Raw genomic sequence first — 14,837 nt, 5'->3', positions numbered from 1 at the left:
AATTTTAATTTGAAAGAGAGGTATTTCAAAAATATAATATATAATTTAGATATTATGAAAATTGAATATATAATTTAGATAATATCGAAACTACCTACACGATTAAGTAAAACGACTTAACTAAATTTTTCCATGGTTTAAAAAGGTAAACTAGATAGTTTGATTGACGTATTGTGAAGATAAATTTAAAAAATTAGAAAATATTTTGATATCAACTGAACTCAGTGTGTTTTAAAAAATCTTGTAAAAGTCGAGGGCGATTTGAAAATTCCCTAATTAAGAAAGGTAGCTCCATTGACGATTCCCGTTCCCCTTCGTCTCTGATCTTCTCTTCGAACCCCCTCACTCCATCTTCCCGGCATCACTAGGGTTCTCCGCTGTCCCTTCGCCTCGGCATTTGACGGAGATCGGAGCAAATTCTGCTGTGACGATTCAATTCTTGTTCCCGGGACGGTGGTGACGCCGATTCCGGTTCTGTTCGGAGATCTCAGCTCCTGGGAGACAATAAAGGCTTCGCCGAGGTTATCTTTTAACTGCTTTCTAGTTTCCAGATTCATTTTTTTGGGGTTTTTCCTTTCCCTCGTTCTCGTTCCTTTCGCCCGCCGTCTTCGTGTATCTGTATTAGAACTTAGACGGATCGGTTGAGAATAAAGAATCCGGACGCACTATGCTTTATGAAAGGAAGAATCTTAACGCCATGCTGTGCGGAAAGCACTGTGGCTTTTTCTGTTTGGTGAAGTTTCTGGTTCGTGTAGATCTCACATTGTATGATGGCGATCATGGGAAGCGAAGTTCAGTGCTAATTTAGAGTTAACCTGAGGCTCATCAACGCATTATACTATGCTTTAGAAAGGAAGAATTTTAACATCTCACTGTGCTGAAATCACTATCGCTTATTCTGTTTAGTGAAGCTTCCGTCCATGTAGATCTCACATTGTATGATGTTTATCACGGGAAGTGAGTTTAGTGTTTATTTAGAGTTAGCCTGAGGCTCATCGAATGCATTGAACTTCCTGAATTGTGATCTTCTCGACGTCTTTTGTTGTGTTTCTTTGTGATTGAGTAACCTTTGATTTGTTCTCTAAGTTCACAATCTTATTATCTACTACATTTTAATAATCTCATATTCATAGGTTCGGGGAAAGTATGTTGTTACTGCCATTTATTACGATCTCACATGGAATAGGTCTCCATGGAATCTAGATAGAGTTTATAAGATAGATGTGAAGCAAGCCTTAAGGGATCAATCTTCAAGGTATAAATCAAACCAGATGTTAATAAACAAATTAAGTCATTAGAGTAGGTCAAATTAGGAGTTCATAAAAGAAGAGCAATTGCACACTATAATGGCATCAAAGTTGTAATAAAGTTTTTTCCCATCTCATGTGTTGGGCTCTCTCTCTCTCTGATGCTGTTATTCTCTCCGACATTCCTCCACTATTGTCCCATTGCCTATACTTGACTCTTCCTTTTCTCTTGGTTAAATTGCTTTTCCTCTGTAAATGGTATCTCTTAGAGGTAAAAAGAGGGTCTTGCTACCAACTCTAAGCTAGACACGAATATGTCTCATTGTGAACTCGATCTCTCGCACATGCCTATAACAAATTTGTATCAAAGCTGACTATGGGTGACACGTCCTACAACACTTGCTTGATGCATTTAAGTAGATAACTAATGAATTGGCAAAAATCAACATGGATCTCTTCAAAGGTAGCCCTCTCTATTTTGTGCCATAGAGAAGAGCTCCAAGAAAGGGATTGTTTCCGAGTTATTGTCTCTCAAGTGCTTCGGTTGTTGTGGGGATTACCACTAGGTGTCATACCATCTTTTATCATCTTGAGAGTTGCTTGAATGGTTTCTAATGAATTGGAAAAAATCAACATGGATTTCTTCAAAGCTCGCAATGGTCCCCCACTCTATCATTTGCACCATCGAGAGGAGCTCCAAGAAGGAATAACTTATGAGATTGTGTCTCTCTGAGTGCTTTAGTTGTATGGGATTATGGCCAGGCGTCCTACCATCTTCTATCGTCTTGAGAGTTGCTTGATGGGGCTCTTTTGCTTTTTCTCTAGCGACGTCCATTGTGTATAGCTTTTCTTCCTCCTCTTTTTCACATGGTTAATCATGCTGATTTTTGCCAACTCATCAACTGTCTGCTTGATGCATCAAGCAAGTGTTGCAGTATATCATCGCCTAACCTGATTTTGATATCAATTTGTTATAGGCATGTGTGAGAGATCGAGTCCACATGCAAGATGTGTTCAGGTCTGCTTTATTAGAGTTGGTTGTGAGATCCTTCTTTTTCCCTCTAGGAGTCACCTTCTACAGGCTGGACCTGTTGAACCAAGAGAGAAGGGAAGACAATGGTGAGATAGTGGAACGTCCGAGAGAAATAAAGCGTCACAGAGATGGTAAGGTGGTGGAACAATGGCTGAGACAAATAAAGCATCCTAGAGAGAAAAAGCACAGGAGGGCAAGAGAGTTGTATTATTACTCTGATGTCATTATAATGTGCAAGGACTCTCCGTTTTGTAGACTCTTCATTCAATGATTTGCCATTTCATTTATTCTCCCAAGACTAATCCCTTGGAGGATTGTTCCACATCTATCTTATTGACCTTATCTCGATCTCATGGAGACTTATTCCATGTAGGATTGTAACACATATTTTTGATAAGAGTAGAGTTATTGTGTTGTTTGCTATTTCATCAAATATTTAGTACTTCTATTCAATCATCCTTGGCACTTGTTCTGACAATATGTTGTCATTTGACAGTATGATGCGAGCCATGATTTAAGATGTTATACAAGAGCAAGATCAAGTTGGCTGCGCTAGTGGGGATCACATTTTCTGTATTTTCTTTGCTTGTGCATCTCTTTGTTGCCAATTACACAGTGGGGGGATTTAGACAGTACAAGTTACAAGATGACTATCCATATCCATTGGGACATGTATGCCATTGTACATCTGTACTCATCTGCATGTTTTCCTTATGCTGTTGTTTCTAATAATGATGTAAATTGAGACTTTTCTTGGGCAGCCCAATTTTAAACTCATTCTCCACCTTAAGATTTGCCAATGCATTTTCAATTACAGTAGTTTAATTGTACTGATATTCTTACAGAAACCTCGGCCTCGAAGGTTATGGGGTCCCGTGGCTTCTTTGGAGGTCTTGCATTCATATGCCAAGCCGAGAAGTTCATACCCCCATGGTATTCGTGTTATTTTGGTTTTCATTTGATAACAACATATTTCTCATGCGCCTTTATATCAAATTGTCACTGGATGATCATTATTTCACTTAATTGATAGGCACAAGTCAGAAACAGTAGGTTTTGTAAATTTTTTTGTGTGTGTATTATAATGCTGGTAAAATAGGCAAAGCAAGCATCAGTGTAATAGTTAGGAAAGCATCATTTTTAATTGATATATCTTGGGGCAACTAGTTTATTGCTAAGAAGATTCATTGACGTCCATTCTTCTAGCTGTACTTTTGCATCTCTGAACAGGATTACTTGTATGACTGAAAAATTCTACCTTCTAAACTTGCTAGGATGAATTTTTTTAAATCCAAAGTTTTTGGGTTCTTTTTTACTTCACTAGTCTTTCTTTTTTTAATTTTCTCCCATTTTTAAGTTGTTACTATATTACAGTTCCAAATCAGCAGAATGGTTTCATATATGCAAAGATCTTTGGTGGATTTGAGAAGATAAGATCTTCGGTATGTCAGACTTTCCCCTAAAGTCTACACGTTTCCAAAATTAGATGTATTTCTTTATCATGAAACATTGCTTAGTAATCTTCGAGACTTTTATCTTTCCATTATTGTGTGGGCGTATATTCAATCTAACTTCATGGCTGTTTTGGTTTCTTGTTGACAAATCGAGCTTGCCAGTATTTTATAATTAGCAGTACTCATAAAATATTATTTTTGCAGATCTGTGACCTGGCTGCTATTGCAAAGCTCTTAAATGCAACACTTGTCCTTCCAGAGATCCAACAAAGTGTCCGATCAAAAGGCATCAGGTCTACCTGAGATGCTTTTGTTTACGCTTATTGTTAATGCTTTACATTCTTATTCTGATCATCAGTTTTTGCATACCAGTCCAAGATTTAAGAGTTTTTCTTATCTTTACGACGAGGAGCAGTTCATATCAGCACTTTCAGAGGATGTTGTCATTGTGAAAAGTTTACCAGCAGACTTGAAGGAGGCTAGGAAAAAGGCGAAATTTCCTTCAGTATCACCCAAACCCTCAGCTTCCCCAAACTTTTATATCAGAGATGTGTTGCCTGAATTTAAAAAATCTAAGGTTATTAGAATATTAATTTCTGATGGAGGATGCCTTCAGGTATGATACAATGGTCCATTTAAGCTGTTAAACTTAAAACCTTTTCTTTTGACCTAAATATGGTTTTTTTAAGTAGAAATAAATTTGAAAATAATATGCCCTTTGGATAGTAGTCTCTTAAATAGGAGCATTGTCTTCTTCGAGAACTAGCATATGAAAGTTATGTTAGATCTAGTGAATAGTGACAGTGCTTAAGACATCACATGCACAGTAATTTCTTTGAAATACTATAGTGTTCAATCGATAAGATTTTGTAACCATTCCAATCTTTGAATGCTTCTCGTAGATCATAACAGACTGTTATTGGTTGTAGCATATTACTCTGATGAAAAGACTTCTTATATCACTTCTTATATCTTGCAACTAATGCAATTTAATACGTATATTGCCAAGTCATCTATGAAACTGATATTGCCTTTTTAGTCCAATGTTTTGGTGTTTATGTGAAATCCTGAATATTTTCACTTCTTATCCATTCTCCCTTCTCTAGGCAATCCTTCCGTCAAGCATGGATGAATATCAGCGACTTAGATGCAGAGTTGCTTTCCATGCTCTTCAATTCCGATCAGAAATTCGGGCACTTGGTAACAGGATAGTAGAGAGGTATCACTTTAGCTAAATCCTGATGCGCATTAAATAGTTGAACATTTATTCTTAATAAAATTTTGTTGATGTGCATAAGAATCTACTGGACTTCAATATGCTTGAGCTTATAAGATAATGCCTATTCTTCATCAAAAATTTTGAAGTGGATTTGTTTTTTTCTGAACATTTTACAGTTTGAAATGCCAAACTGTTAGTATTGGAGTGCATTTAAATACAGTTGATATGAAATTGAATTCAATTGCAGGTTACGAGCAACTGGCAGTCCTTATCTATCTTATCACCCAGGACTTATGAGGGATGTTCTAGCATTTCATGGTTGTGCTGAACTTTTCCAGGTTTGGATTAGTGATATAGTAAATTTTGTTATTCTGTTTTCAGATCTCATTCACCATTTAACTAATTCTCTGTTGTTTAACATGCTGCATTTTAACACTCTTTGGCCAGGATGTTCATACTGAACTTATCCAGTATACCAGGAAGCAGCTGATAAATCAAGGAGTGATTGCTGATGATCTTGTTGCTGATTCATTTGCTCGAAAACAAAATGGTTCATGTCCTCTCATGCCTGAAGAGGTAACTGTACTCAATCATGCGAAGTAATATGGTTTTGTGTAAGCAATGCTGGAGCAGGGGTTAGAAAACATATTTCATTTTGAAAGTGTTTTGAGAAGTACTCTATGGTTCTCTACCTCCATAGAAAAAGTTCAAGGTCATCTTTAGCATGCCTACTTAAGTTTCATTGCCTTTATGCCAATGGTCAACAGTTTAATGTTTCTACATTAATAAATCATAGCCGACCCAGGTCTTCCAGCTTCCCAAAGAAGACTTACTATGTTGTTGTTCACATATTGGTTTACATTTCTGCTCACTTATGAAATTTAAATTTCGCACTCAATTGCCTTAAAAAACAAATTCTTCTAAGAATATTTCAAAGTGCAATAGCTAGAGAATGTAAGAGGTTCTCTCAGAAAGTATAATAACCGCAAGTTGTTTCCTCTCTATCTCCATCTCTCACATGCATGCACACACATAAATACATGCACAAATTGCACATCTTATTTGGACTATCATGAACTGCTATTACTAGACTTTATCCAAGTGGTACAATTTTGGATATTCCTTTAGCGAGGTAAAAAAATTTACAATCTACTAGTCAGTCGTATATATAAGGCACTTAATAAAAAAATAAAAATTTCCAACCCTACTAATATCTTATATTGACTTTCTTACTCTAGGTTGGTTTCAATGAAGATACTAAGTTTTACTTTGAACTATGAATAACTCTACTATATCAAGATATTGTTTTGTTTAATTTCTATAATATTCTCTGTCTACCTGTGAGTGATGATTTCTTTTATATTTCTGCATTTAAATTTTAGGTTGATTTTCTGCAGGTTGGATTTATTCTTCGTGCAATGGGTTATCCTGCAAATACTATAATCTACTTGGCTGGTTCTGAGACATTTGGAGGGCAGAGGATTTTAGTTCCTTTGCGAGCTATGTATATGAACTTAGTAGATCGTACTTTCTTGTGTAGTAAGAAAGAGTTGTCAAGCTTGATTGGTCCTGAATATCCTCTCCCTTCAAATATTCCTCAGCCTCCTTTTGTGAAGAGTGAAAAACAACTTATTGAGGAGTGGAAAAAGGCTGGGCCCTGGCCACGACCTCTCCCTCCACCTCCTGCAAGGCCCTTTTATCAGCATGAAAAGGAGGGTTGGTATGGTTGGGTTGCAGAGACTGATACAGAGCCAGATCCTTTACCTATGGATTTGCGGAACCAAGCACACAGGTTAATCTGGGATGCTCTTGATTATTATGTTTCTGTTGAAGCCGATGCATTTTTTCCTGGGTTTAACAATGATGGTAGTGGTTGGCCTGATTTTTCAAGTTTAGTAATGGGTCACCGAGTATACCAAACCGCATCAGGAGTAACCTATCGTCCTAATAGGTAATTTCTTTGATACTGATTTGTTACTTGTATGAATTGGAAAACAATCTTTCTGAGCATTTGGCATACGTTAGGTTTTCCAAAAAATGGTGCATTTGTTTTTATTTATCATTTGAGTTTTTTGCACCAATCCTAATGTTAATTTTTGAAATTTAGTTTATCTATGTCTGGAAGATCTACTATAGTTGAGAAATATATAAGAGGTATTGTCATGGCTTATTGACTTAGGAAAAATTTACAATAGAGTTCCTAAACAGTTATTGTGATGAAAATTTGAGAAGGAAAAATAATTAGTAATTTTACCGTTGTGATAAAGGACATGCATGATAGTTTAGTATTGTTGTGAAGCTCTTATTCATTTCTTTATTTTGCATTACTACTAATGAACTTTTTAGTAGGACGGAGGTTCAAAGTTCACATGAGTTTTACTCTTTTAAGTCCTTCCATTTAAGTTGTTTACTTTTAAAAATAAAACTGCACCGTTGAGATATTAATTAAATTTAAATTTAGAGAAACTAATTACAAAAATATATTAAAAAAACATCTTGATTAACAAATATCAGCCAAGACTTCATTAGTAGAATTCGTCACACAATAAAGCATGCCTAGTTTTGCGAAGTATATTTCTGCCATGCAAAACCATATTACTGTGATAATTAATGAGATTGTGAATAAAATAAACACCAACCTTCAATGTGGAGAGGATTTTTTTAAATAATATAGTTTTTAGAGTATGTAGAACTAATATTGAATATATGTAGGTTTAGTATTGAAAAGAAGTGAAGGAATAGTTTATATTTGATAGATAGGAAGTCTATTCAAGAGTAGTTAAATTTTTTGAAAGGAATTTTTGGAATCTTGCATAATTGTGTTTCTATTATGCAGATATAAAAGTTCATGAAACTACTGAAATTGACAATACATTATGAGCTAGACAGTGAGCATTGAACGGTTAGGAAATATGTACCAGAAGATAGTGTGGCAGTGAAGAAAATGATAAGTTAGATGTGTGGAATTATTATAAAAAAAATAAAAATATTATTTGAAAAATTAATTGTTAGATGATAAAACAGTGCTTGCGATATAGAATTGCACAGATTAACAAGGCTTGATGTGTTGTAATCCTAGACAATATCCCTATGACTTAATGGATGAATCTAGCATCTGGTATCCAATGACCATAATTTTCAGCAGAAATTACTTTGATATATCAAGGGCAGCAGGAATTTTCTTTTCCCCTGTAGCAGCATTTTATTTATGCACAAGTTACATGAAGAAAGAATCCCACAATTTGGACATCTACACTGATATTATATGGAACAGAAAAGATTAAACTAGTTTGGTATGCTGCAGAAGTTACTTTGGTATTTAAAGAGCTGCAAGGATTCTCCTTCCTTTGCAGCATCACTATTGTTTATGGCCAAGCTACTTGAGGAAAGAATTCCACGGATTTGGGATTCCATGCATTCTGATATGGTTCAAATTCCATTCCAAATAGTGATTATTATTATTTTTTTACAAAAACTTTTAAATTAGTGCGTAATTGAACTGATATGAAGATTACCATCTTTGGAAACATTATAAATGCTAGAACACCCTTTCTCTTTTCCCTTCCCTCCTGACTCATTTTCAGATCTGTGCCCCTAAATCTGAACAGGTAAAAGGTTGGCAGTGATTTTTTCCCCAAAAAAACGTAAAACTGATGGATGCTTTATTCTGTACATGCTAGGGAACCACTTGATTGATTCCTCGATATTAATGGTTGTCTGGTACTGCTTGCAGCTGTACTATGGAGATGTGCAAATTCTCTCTATAGAAATTTTATATTTAAAAGACTTGGAACTGCATTTGTTTCTGTATGATGAACATAATGAAGTTTTGCTTTCACCAGACAAATACTTGCTGAGTGGCTCAGCTCTGTACGTGATAATCTATATCATCCACCGCATAATTGGACAGCATTGGTGCGGGATCATCTTAACAGGAGCTTGGGTGTGAATGGATTCATTGCAGAGTTTGAATCATCAAAATCTGTGTCTTTTCTTTCACACCCTTTCCCAGAATGTTTTTGTAGAACTTCCAAATCTTCTGTTATCCCTGACCATGCCATGAGCAACAATCTCAAGTCGCAATACATAAGTGAGGATGAATGCCCTGAATGGATGGTTCGCGGCCTAGCAATGGCCTTCTCTAATGCTCCTGCAGCCAAAGATGACGACATCGAGGAGGATGAGTTTCAAGAAGATGATGAGGCAGTGGCGGAGGCTGAATCTGATACTGGGAACAAAAGTGATGTGAGTAGATCCATCGAGCAAGACGAAGAGATGGATCCAGATGATTAAGTTCTAAATGGTACGTAGAGGTTGAAAATATTCAATTTTGATGTTGCCTTTCATCAGGAGGCTTGGAACACATGTCCAGGTGGTAATGGTCTAACCAGACTTGCAGCTAATGAGTTTGCCATGATTCTTTTTGTCTACTGCAAGCAATCTTGATGAGCGCAAGTGCTTAGCTCCAACGATATAGTTGCGCGGCTCCAGCTGTGTCTTCTTATACAGTCTCAGTATGAAAATTAACCACCCCAGAGCATTCTTTTTCCTGCCCTTTTCTTGAATCTTTGTCCCAAGTTGATCTTGTATATTTTGATTTGTATTTGTTTAGGATACAAATTAGCTCGGGAAGAAGTAAATTTTCCTAACTTCGTACAAGCTTCTTAGCTATTGACTTGCTAATTTTTTTGGACCTAAATTTTCGTGGTGGTTTTGTTTCAGCCAGGCAATAAATACGCCTTGCTAGGACTTGCGTGTTTCTTTACTTAACCGAATGGGATGCGTGCGTGAAATGTGATAAAATACTTGTTTCACTTTCTGAACACAGATATGCTTTTACACTTATCTTTTAACTGAATGGGATGTTTTTTTTACATTTTTTATTTTTTTTAAGGGAAAGTGTCTATAAATCGTGTTTCAGATTTATTTATTAAATAAATTAAGAGAAAAGATAGATTAATCTGATGAAATTTGAACTTTTATCTGCACTGTTTCATGCTCCCTCAGCTCCTAATTTTTGTATAGGCAGATTTATTACAATGGATAAGAGTTAGAATTTTGATGAAGTTGAGATAATGTCATCTTTTTTAGTGGTCAATTGTATTTTTTTTAATTTATTTTCTTATAGATGATCGTAAAATCGATTATGTAAGACTGTTAGATAGTAAATTTCTTTTTTTTTTTAATTGAAGAGAGCTCCATTTCTTTCTACTAGTGGTCACTATTTACACTCAAATAAACTAAATGCTTTTATTAAAAAGAGGTTGTAGTTGTGCTAACAAACTTGAATTACATCAACGGAACACAAGATGAGAGATACCAACAAAATAGTTTTGTTAGACAAGTCCAAACTTCTGAACTAGTTGACAGGACCACTGAAAGCCAAGACGGAGAGAATGAAGTAGATGATCAGATTATTTTTTTTTAAAAAAAATAAGATACATGTTTTCTACGATCAGATTTTTTTTCCACTGAAAAATGTCAAAAGGAATTTATAAAAAAAAAATTCACGCTAAATAAATAAGTGCAGGAAAATTCTTATTCTATAGATCGCCGTGTCTTGAGTTCCTTCCTCCTCAATCCTCGCGGTTCACGCCACGCCGTTGTATCGCTCTTTTCCGGTTGCCTTTCCTCTCTGCTTCTTCGCCACCGCCGGGTCGAGCCGCGTATGGAGACCTCCTCCTCCGTCGCTGACGCCTTCTCGATCACCAACGCTTATGGCCTCTCCGTCTCCGCCAAGGCGGTCGCCCGCTACTCCCTCTCCCTCTCCGCCCTCGACTCCGTCGCTCCGCCCGCCGTAGTCCGAACCGACATATTTCGCCATGCCTCCGCCCCGGCCGCCCTCGCCCGCCGCAGCATGCGCCGAATCCGGCGGAGGACTCACACGGAGGGCGGTGGCGTGGACGACGGCTTCTTCGGGGACGGCGACGACGGGCCTTTCGGTGGTGGAGGAGACGGAGGAAGAGGTTGGAATTCTGGAGATTCCGGCCCTGGCTGGGACGAATCGGGCGATTCGTCCTCGTCGGATCCGGCGTTCGATTTTATTTATGAGGTTGTATGCTGGATCGCCCTCTCCAACTGCGCCCACTTTGCTTTTAAGAGGATGGGTCGGCTTCTGGCGCCGAGGGGGCCGTCGGTGTGCTGATCGAATTGTTCCCGGATAATGCAACCTCACGGATTAAGGTCTCCTCCTCTTTGGATGCATATAATTTGTGTGTATAGACTCTTCCTTTTCATCCATTCATGTGGAAAGATGATTGTGCTGGTACAGTTTATTTAATTTATTTTAACTACATCATTAACTGCAATTGAGTACATTGCCCCATTTTTATACAAGTTTCTTGCTTGAGAAGGTCGATGACTAGTTGATGATACACACACACGCCCTCCCACCCACACACACACAAAAGAAACGATGAATACACTTTGAAGCATAATTGCTAGTAATTGGGATTCATATATCTTGACAAGGCATCATAACGCCAAACTGTTGTTAAACAACTGAAGTTCCTTGTTTCTCACGTTGTATAATCATGTACAACCTATGGGTTTCATATCTTGCCTTATCGTTGGATGACGAAACAGAATGTTCTTCAAAGATAATTATATAATATTTTGTTGCAATTACTGCATTGTAGATGCATCTAACTTTTTCTTGTTCTTGCGCATGCATGAATACCATTCATCGGAGAACTATGTTCTCGTAGGAGTGCTTTAGTACTAATGATGTAAGGTTGTAATGTTAGATTTGGTTTCAGCTTCATTAGAATTCAATTGGAAATAGGAATTTTTGGACAAAGTTGAAAAACTAGCTCGTTTAGACACAAGAGTTTATAGTTACTTTCTACCAAGAATATGAGGGATGGAGGTTAATGGTCATTGTGTTTTTATGTGTTTATGAACATAATACCATGTTTGAACTACAAAGTTTCCACTACATTTATAAAATAGCAAATGCATGGAGTCTTATAGTAGATTGGTAGATGCACTGACTTTTTTGAGCTATTAGTATCTATGACTAGTATTAACAGAGTCTGATGCATCTTCCGAAAATTACCACTGTTAAAAAAGAATATGGAAAACTTATTTTATTACAAGGGATAACCCCCTTATTTATATATGAATATAACGACTTATTCTAGGAGAATTACTAGGAGAATTATTCTAACGGATTATTTATCCTAAATATTCTAACACTCCCCCTCAAGCTGGAGAATATAAATCATATGTACCCAGCTTGTTACATATGTAGTCAATTCGAGGACCTCTTAGTGACTTGGTGAATATATCTGCTAGTTGATCCTGTGAGTTAACAAAACTAGTAGATATTTCACCAGATATGACTTTCTCTCTGACAAAGTGACAGTCGACTTCAATATGTTTTGTCCTCTCATGAAAAACTGGATTTGAAGCAATATGCATGGCGGCTTGGTTGTCACATACAAGTGACATTTGTGTAACCTCTCCAAATCTTAGCTCTTGAAGTAACTGTTTGAGCCATATAAGCTCTTGACTGGCTATGGCCATAGCTCGATATTCTGCCTCTGCACTGGATCTTGCCACAACATTCTGCTTTTTGCTTTTCCAAGAAACAAGATTATCTCCGATAAATATACAATAACCAGAAGTAGATTTCCTATCAATGGGAGATCCTGCCCAATCTGCATCAGAATACCCTACGACTCGAGTATGTCCTTTGTCTTTGTACAGAAGACCCTTTCTTGGAGTGCTTTTGATATATCGAATAATGCGAGTCACAGCATCCCAATGTTCCTTGCATGGAGAGTTGAGAACCATACCAATACCCTGAGACTGAGTTTGAGAACCATTTGCCATAGTGACATAGGGTAAATAACCAGAAGTTGAGAGAGAAGAAAAAAGAGATTTATTACCAGTGATATGATCAGTAGCCCCGGAATCAAGAACCCAAGGACTCGATGAGTGAGTTATGCTAGCAAAGGAATTACCAGTAAGTGCAACTGCAGCAGGGGAATCAGAAGTCTTTCGATCCTCATACCATTTCAGAAAATCATCATAGGAAGGTGGTGGGGTCGGATCTGGTGGTTCTTTGCCACCCTTACGAGAGATATCCGATTTCGGATTGTTGGAAGTAGCCATGAAGAGTTGAGAACGCGAAGCTCCTCAATTTGGTTGGTTCAAAGTGATGTTTGATGTTTGTTGTTCGTTGGCTGCTGTTTTATTGTTTTGGGAACTTAAGGAAGATGTTGAAGCAGTCCAGATAAGTGGTGGCCCTTCTAGTCTGGAAGCTGAGCTACAGCAACTCAGAGATTTGACACGAGTTAATCAGGAACTCTTGGTCCAGATTGAAGAGTTACTTGACAAAGAACCAAAGTTGATGTCAAACACTGGATCACAAGAAGATCTCTTTAGGAAAGAGATATCCAAGTATGATCAGATATGTGGAGAAATTGCTCAAAATATTGAGGCCCAGGAGCAATTGTTGCTTCAAAGTTGCTCAAAATATGTGGAGAAAATTCAGGCACAGAACGAAGAGTTTTTTGCTATTTTCAATCTGGAGGACTTCAAAGTTGCTCGTGAGAGGAGCTATAAACATATTGCTGCTGCAGTTTTTTTTTTGTTTTTTTGCCTTCAACTGGCGCGGGAGGAGACGGCGCGTCGCTTGCTGGAAAGACAAGCTGGGAGGAAGAGACGCGGGAGGCGGCGGCGAAGAGAGAGAGGAGAAAGAATTAGGGTTAGGCGGATAAACCTAAATCCTCTAGCTCTGATACCATGTTAAAAAAGAATATAGAAAACTTATTTTATTACAAGGGATAACCCCCTTATTTATATATGAATATAACGACTTATTCTAGGAGAATTACTAGGAGAATTATTCTAACGGATTATTTATCCTAAATATTCTAACAACCACGAAGTAAAATTTGGTCTTGTGAATGCATTTATGTTACATTGCCACCTAAAATCTATCTGATGATGACCTTTTCTTCTAGGAGGCAAGTAAGAGTTTCATAAGTGTTGGAATAAGAGATTCTAGATGCTTTGGTAAAGGAGAGTGCAAATAGTTTCTCTTATTGTATGAAAATACAAATCTTTAAATTCCTTTTTCCATGGACTTGAAATTCAGTCCAAATTTCATGCCAGGGTAACTAATTATGGCACGTCATCCTTGAGAATCCAAGGATATAAAATTCCAATTTTTTTTCTACTGAGACATGAACAGGCTAATGAATGGGACCACAGTCTAGATGACATTGTCACTATCAGAACTCTTAAATTTCTTATCAGAGTTGAAATTTTTTGGATAATTTAGAAATCTTGGAAATATATGTCCTAATATACTGCAACTACCAATGTAATTCAGATTTGTGGTTTCTGAACTTATAATCTTAATTTGTATAGCGCTTGAGTATTATTTGCATATTGCTTTATTATAACTCTTTCATCACATCTGTGACATCTCAATAGCATGCAGTTCTGCTTCTAGACAATTTAGTGGTATGTGAAATTGTCTTGTGGATTCATTTATTCTAGGAATTATTAGAGCCCCAACTTTGCAATAGAACTGTTGTATTTGTTAATTTCCCCCTTTTTTCTTTCTATCTGCTTTCTCCTTTGATTGGATAAGAAAGGTTCCGAGCATACTTTAGTCATCTTTTTTCAACATAGTTGGTTAATATCTTGTGCAAATATGCCAAAAGTTCATTCTTGAACGCAATTTGTTGTATGTTTGTGAGGCTAATTTTGGTTTTGGGCCATCTTTTTCCCCTTAAAGTCAATGGATCAATGATGTTCACAAGTTATAATTTCATTTGAAGTAATTTAATGAATGAACAGCGAAATCTCCAGTTGTGTCAAGGAAAGTGAGATATCGTTAGATGAACCAAGGCACAGATACCTGAATA

The 14,837-nt window shown here is 37.0% G+C and overlaps 2 protein-coding genes across 3 annotated transcripts; both read left to right on the top strand.

Annotated features, from left to right (window-relative positions):
- Positions 1-326: 326 nt before the first annotated feature.
- On the top strand, positions 327-9,577 carry LOC141816317 (protein EMBRYO SAC DEVELOPMENT ARREST 30-like). 2 transcript variants are annotated; one of them, XM_074704121.1, is made up of 11 exons: positions 327-521; positions 2,777-2,952; positions 3,126-3,213; positions 3,655-3,722; positions 3,939-4,027; positions 4,107-4,350; positions 4,841-4,953; positions 5,201-5,291; positions 5,401-5,529; positions 6,351-6,904; positions 8,796-9,577. In XM_074704121.1, exons 2-11 carry the CDS (start codon positions 2,800-2,802, stop codon positions 9,244-9,246), a joined length of 1,980 nt encoding a protein of 659 aa, XP_074560222.1. In that variant the 5' UTR covers positions 327-521; positions 2,777-2,799; the 3' UTR covers positions 9,247-9,577. The 2 variants fall into 2 exon arrangements, with proteins under 2 accessions (XP_074560222.1, XP_074560223.1); XM_074704122.1 differs by lacking the exon at positions 327-521 and having other exon boundaries at positions 2,838-2,952; positions 3,669-3,722.
- A 943-nt stretch (positions 9,578-10,520) lies between these two features.
- On the top strand, positions 10,521-11,252 carry LOC141816319 (uncharacterized). The gene has a single exon (XM_074704123.1). The coding sequence runs from the start codon at positions 10,622-10,624 to the stop codon at positions 11,096-11,098; it is 477 nt and encodes a 158-aa protein (XP_074560224.1). The 5' UTR covers positions 10,521-10,621; the 3' UTR covers positions 11,099-11,252.
- The last annotated feature ends 3,585 nt before the right edge of the window (positions 11,253-14,837 follow it).

Source organism: Curcuma longa, unplaced genomic scaffold (assembly GCF_044706935.1).
Source record: "Curcuma longa cultivar G26 ecotype Majalengka, Jawa Barat unplaced genomic scaffold, ITB_CL_G26_1.1 contig_16029, whole genome shotgun sequence".
Classification (NCBI taxonomy): Eukaryota; Viridiplantae; Streptophyta; class Magnoliopsida; order Zingiberales; family Zingiberaceae; genus Curcuma; species Curcuma longa.
This window is presented reverse-complemented; position numbering and strand designations above follow the sequence as displayed.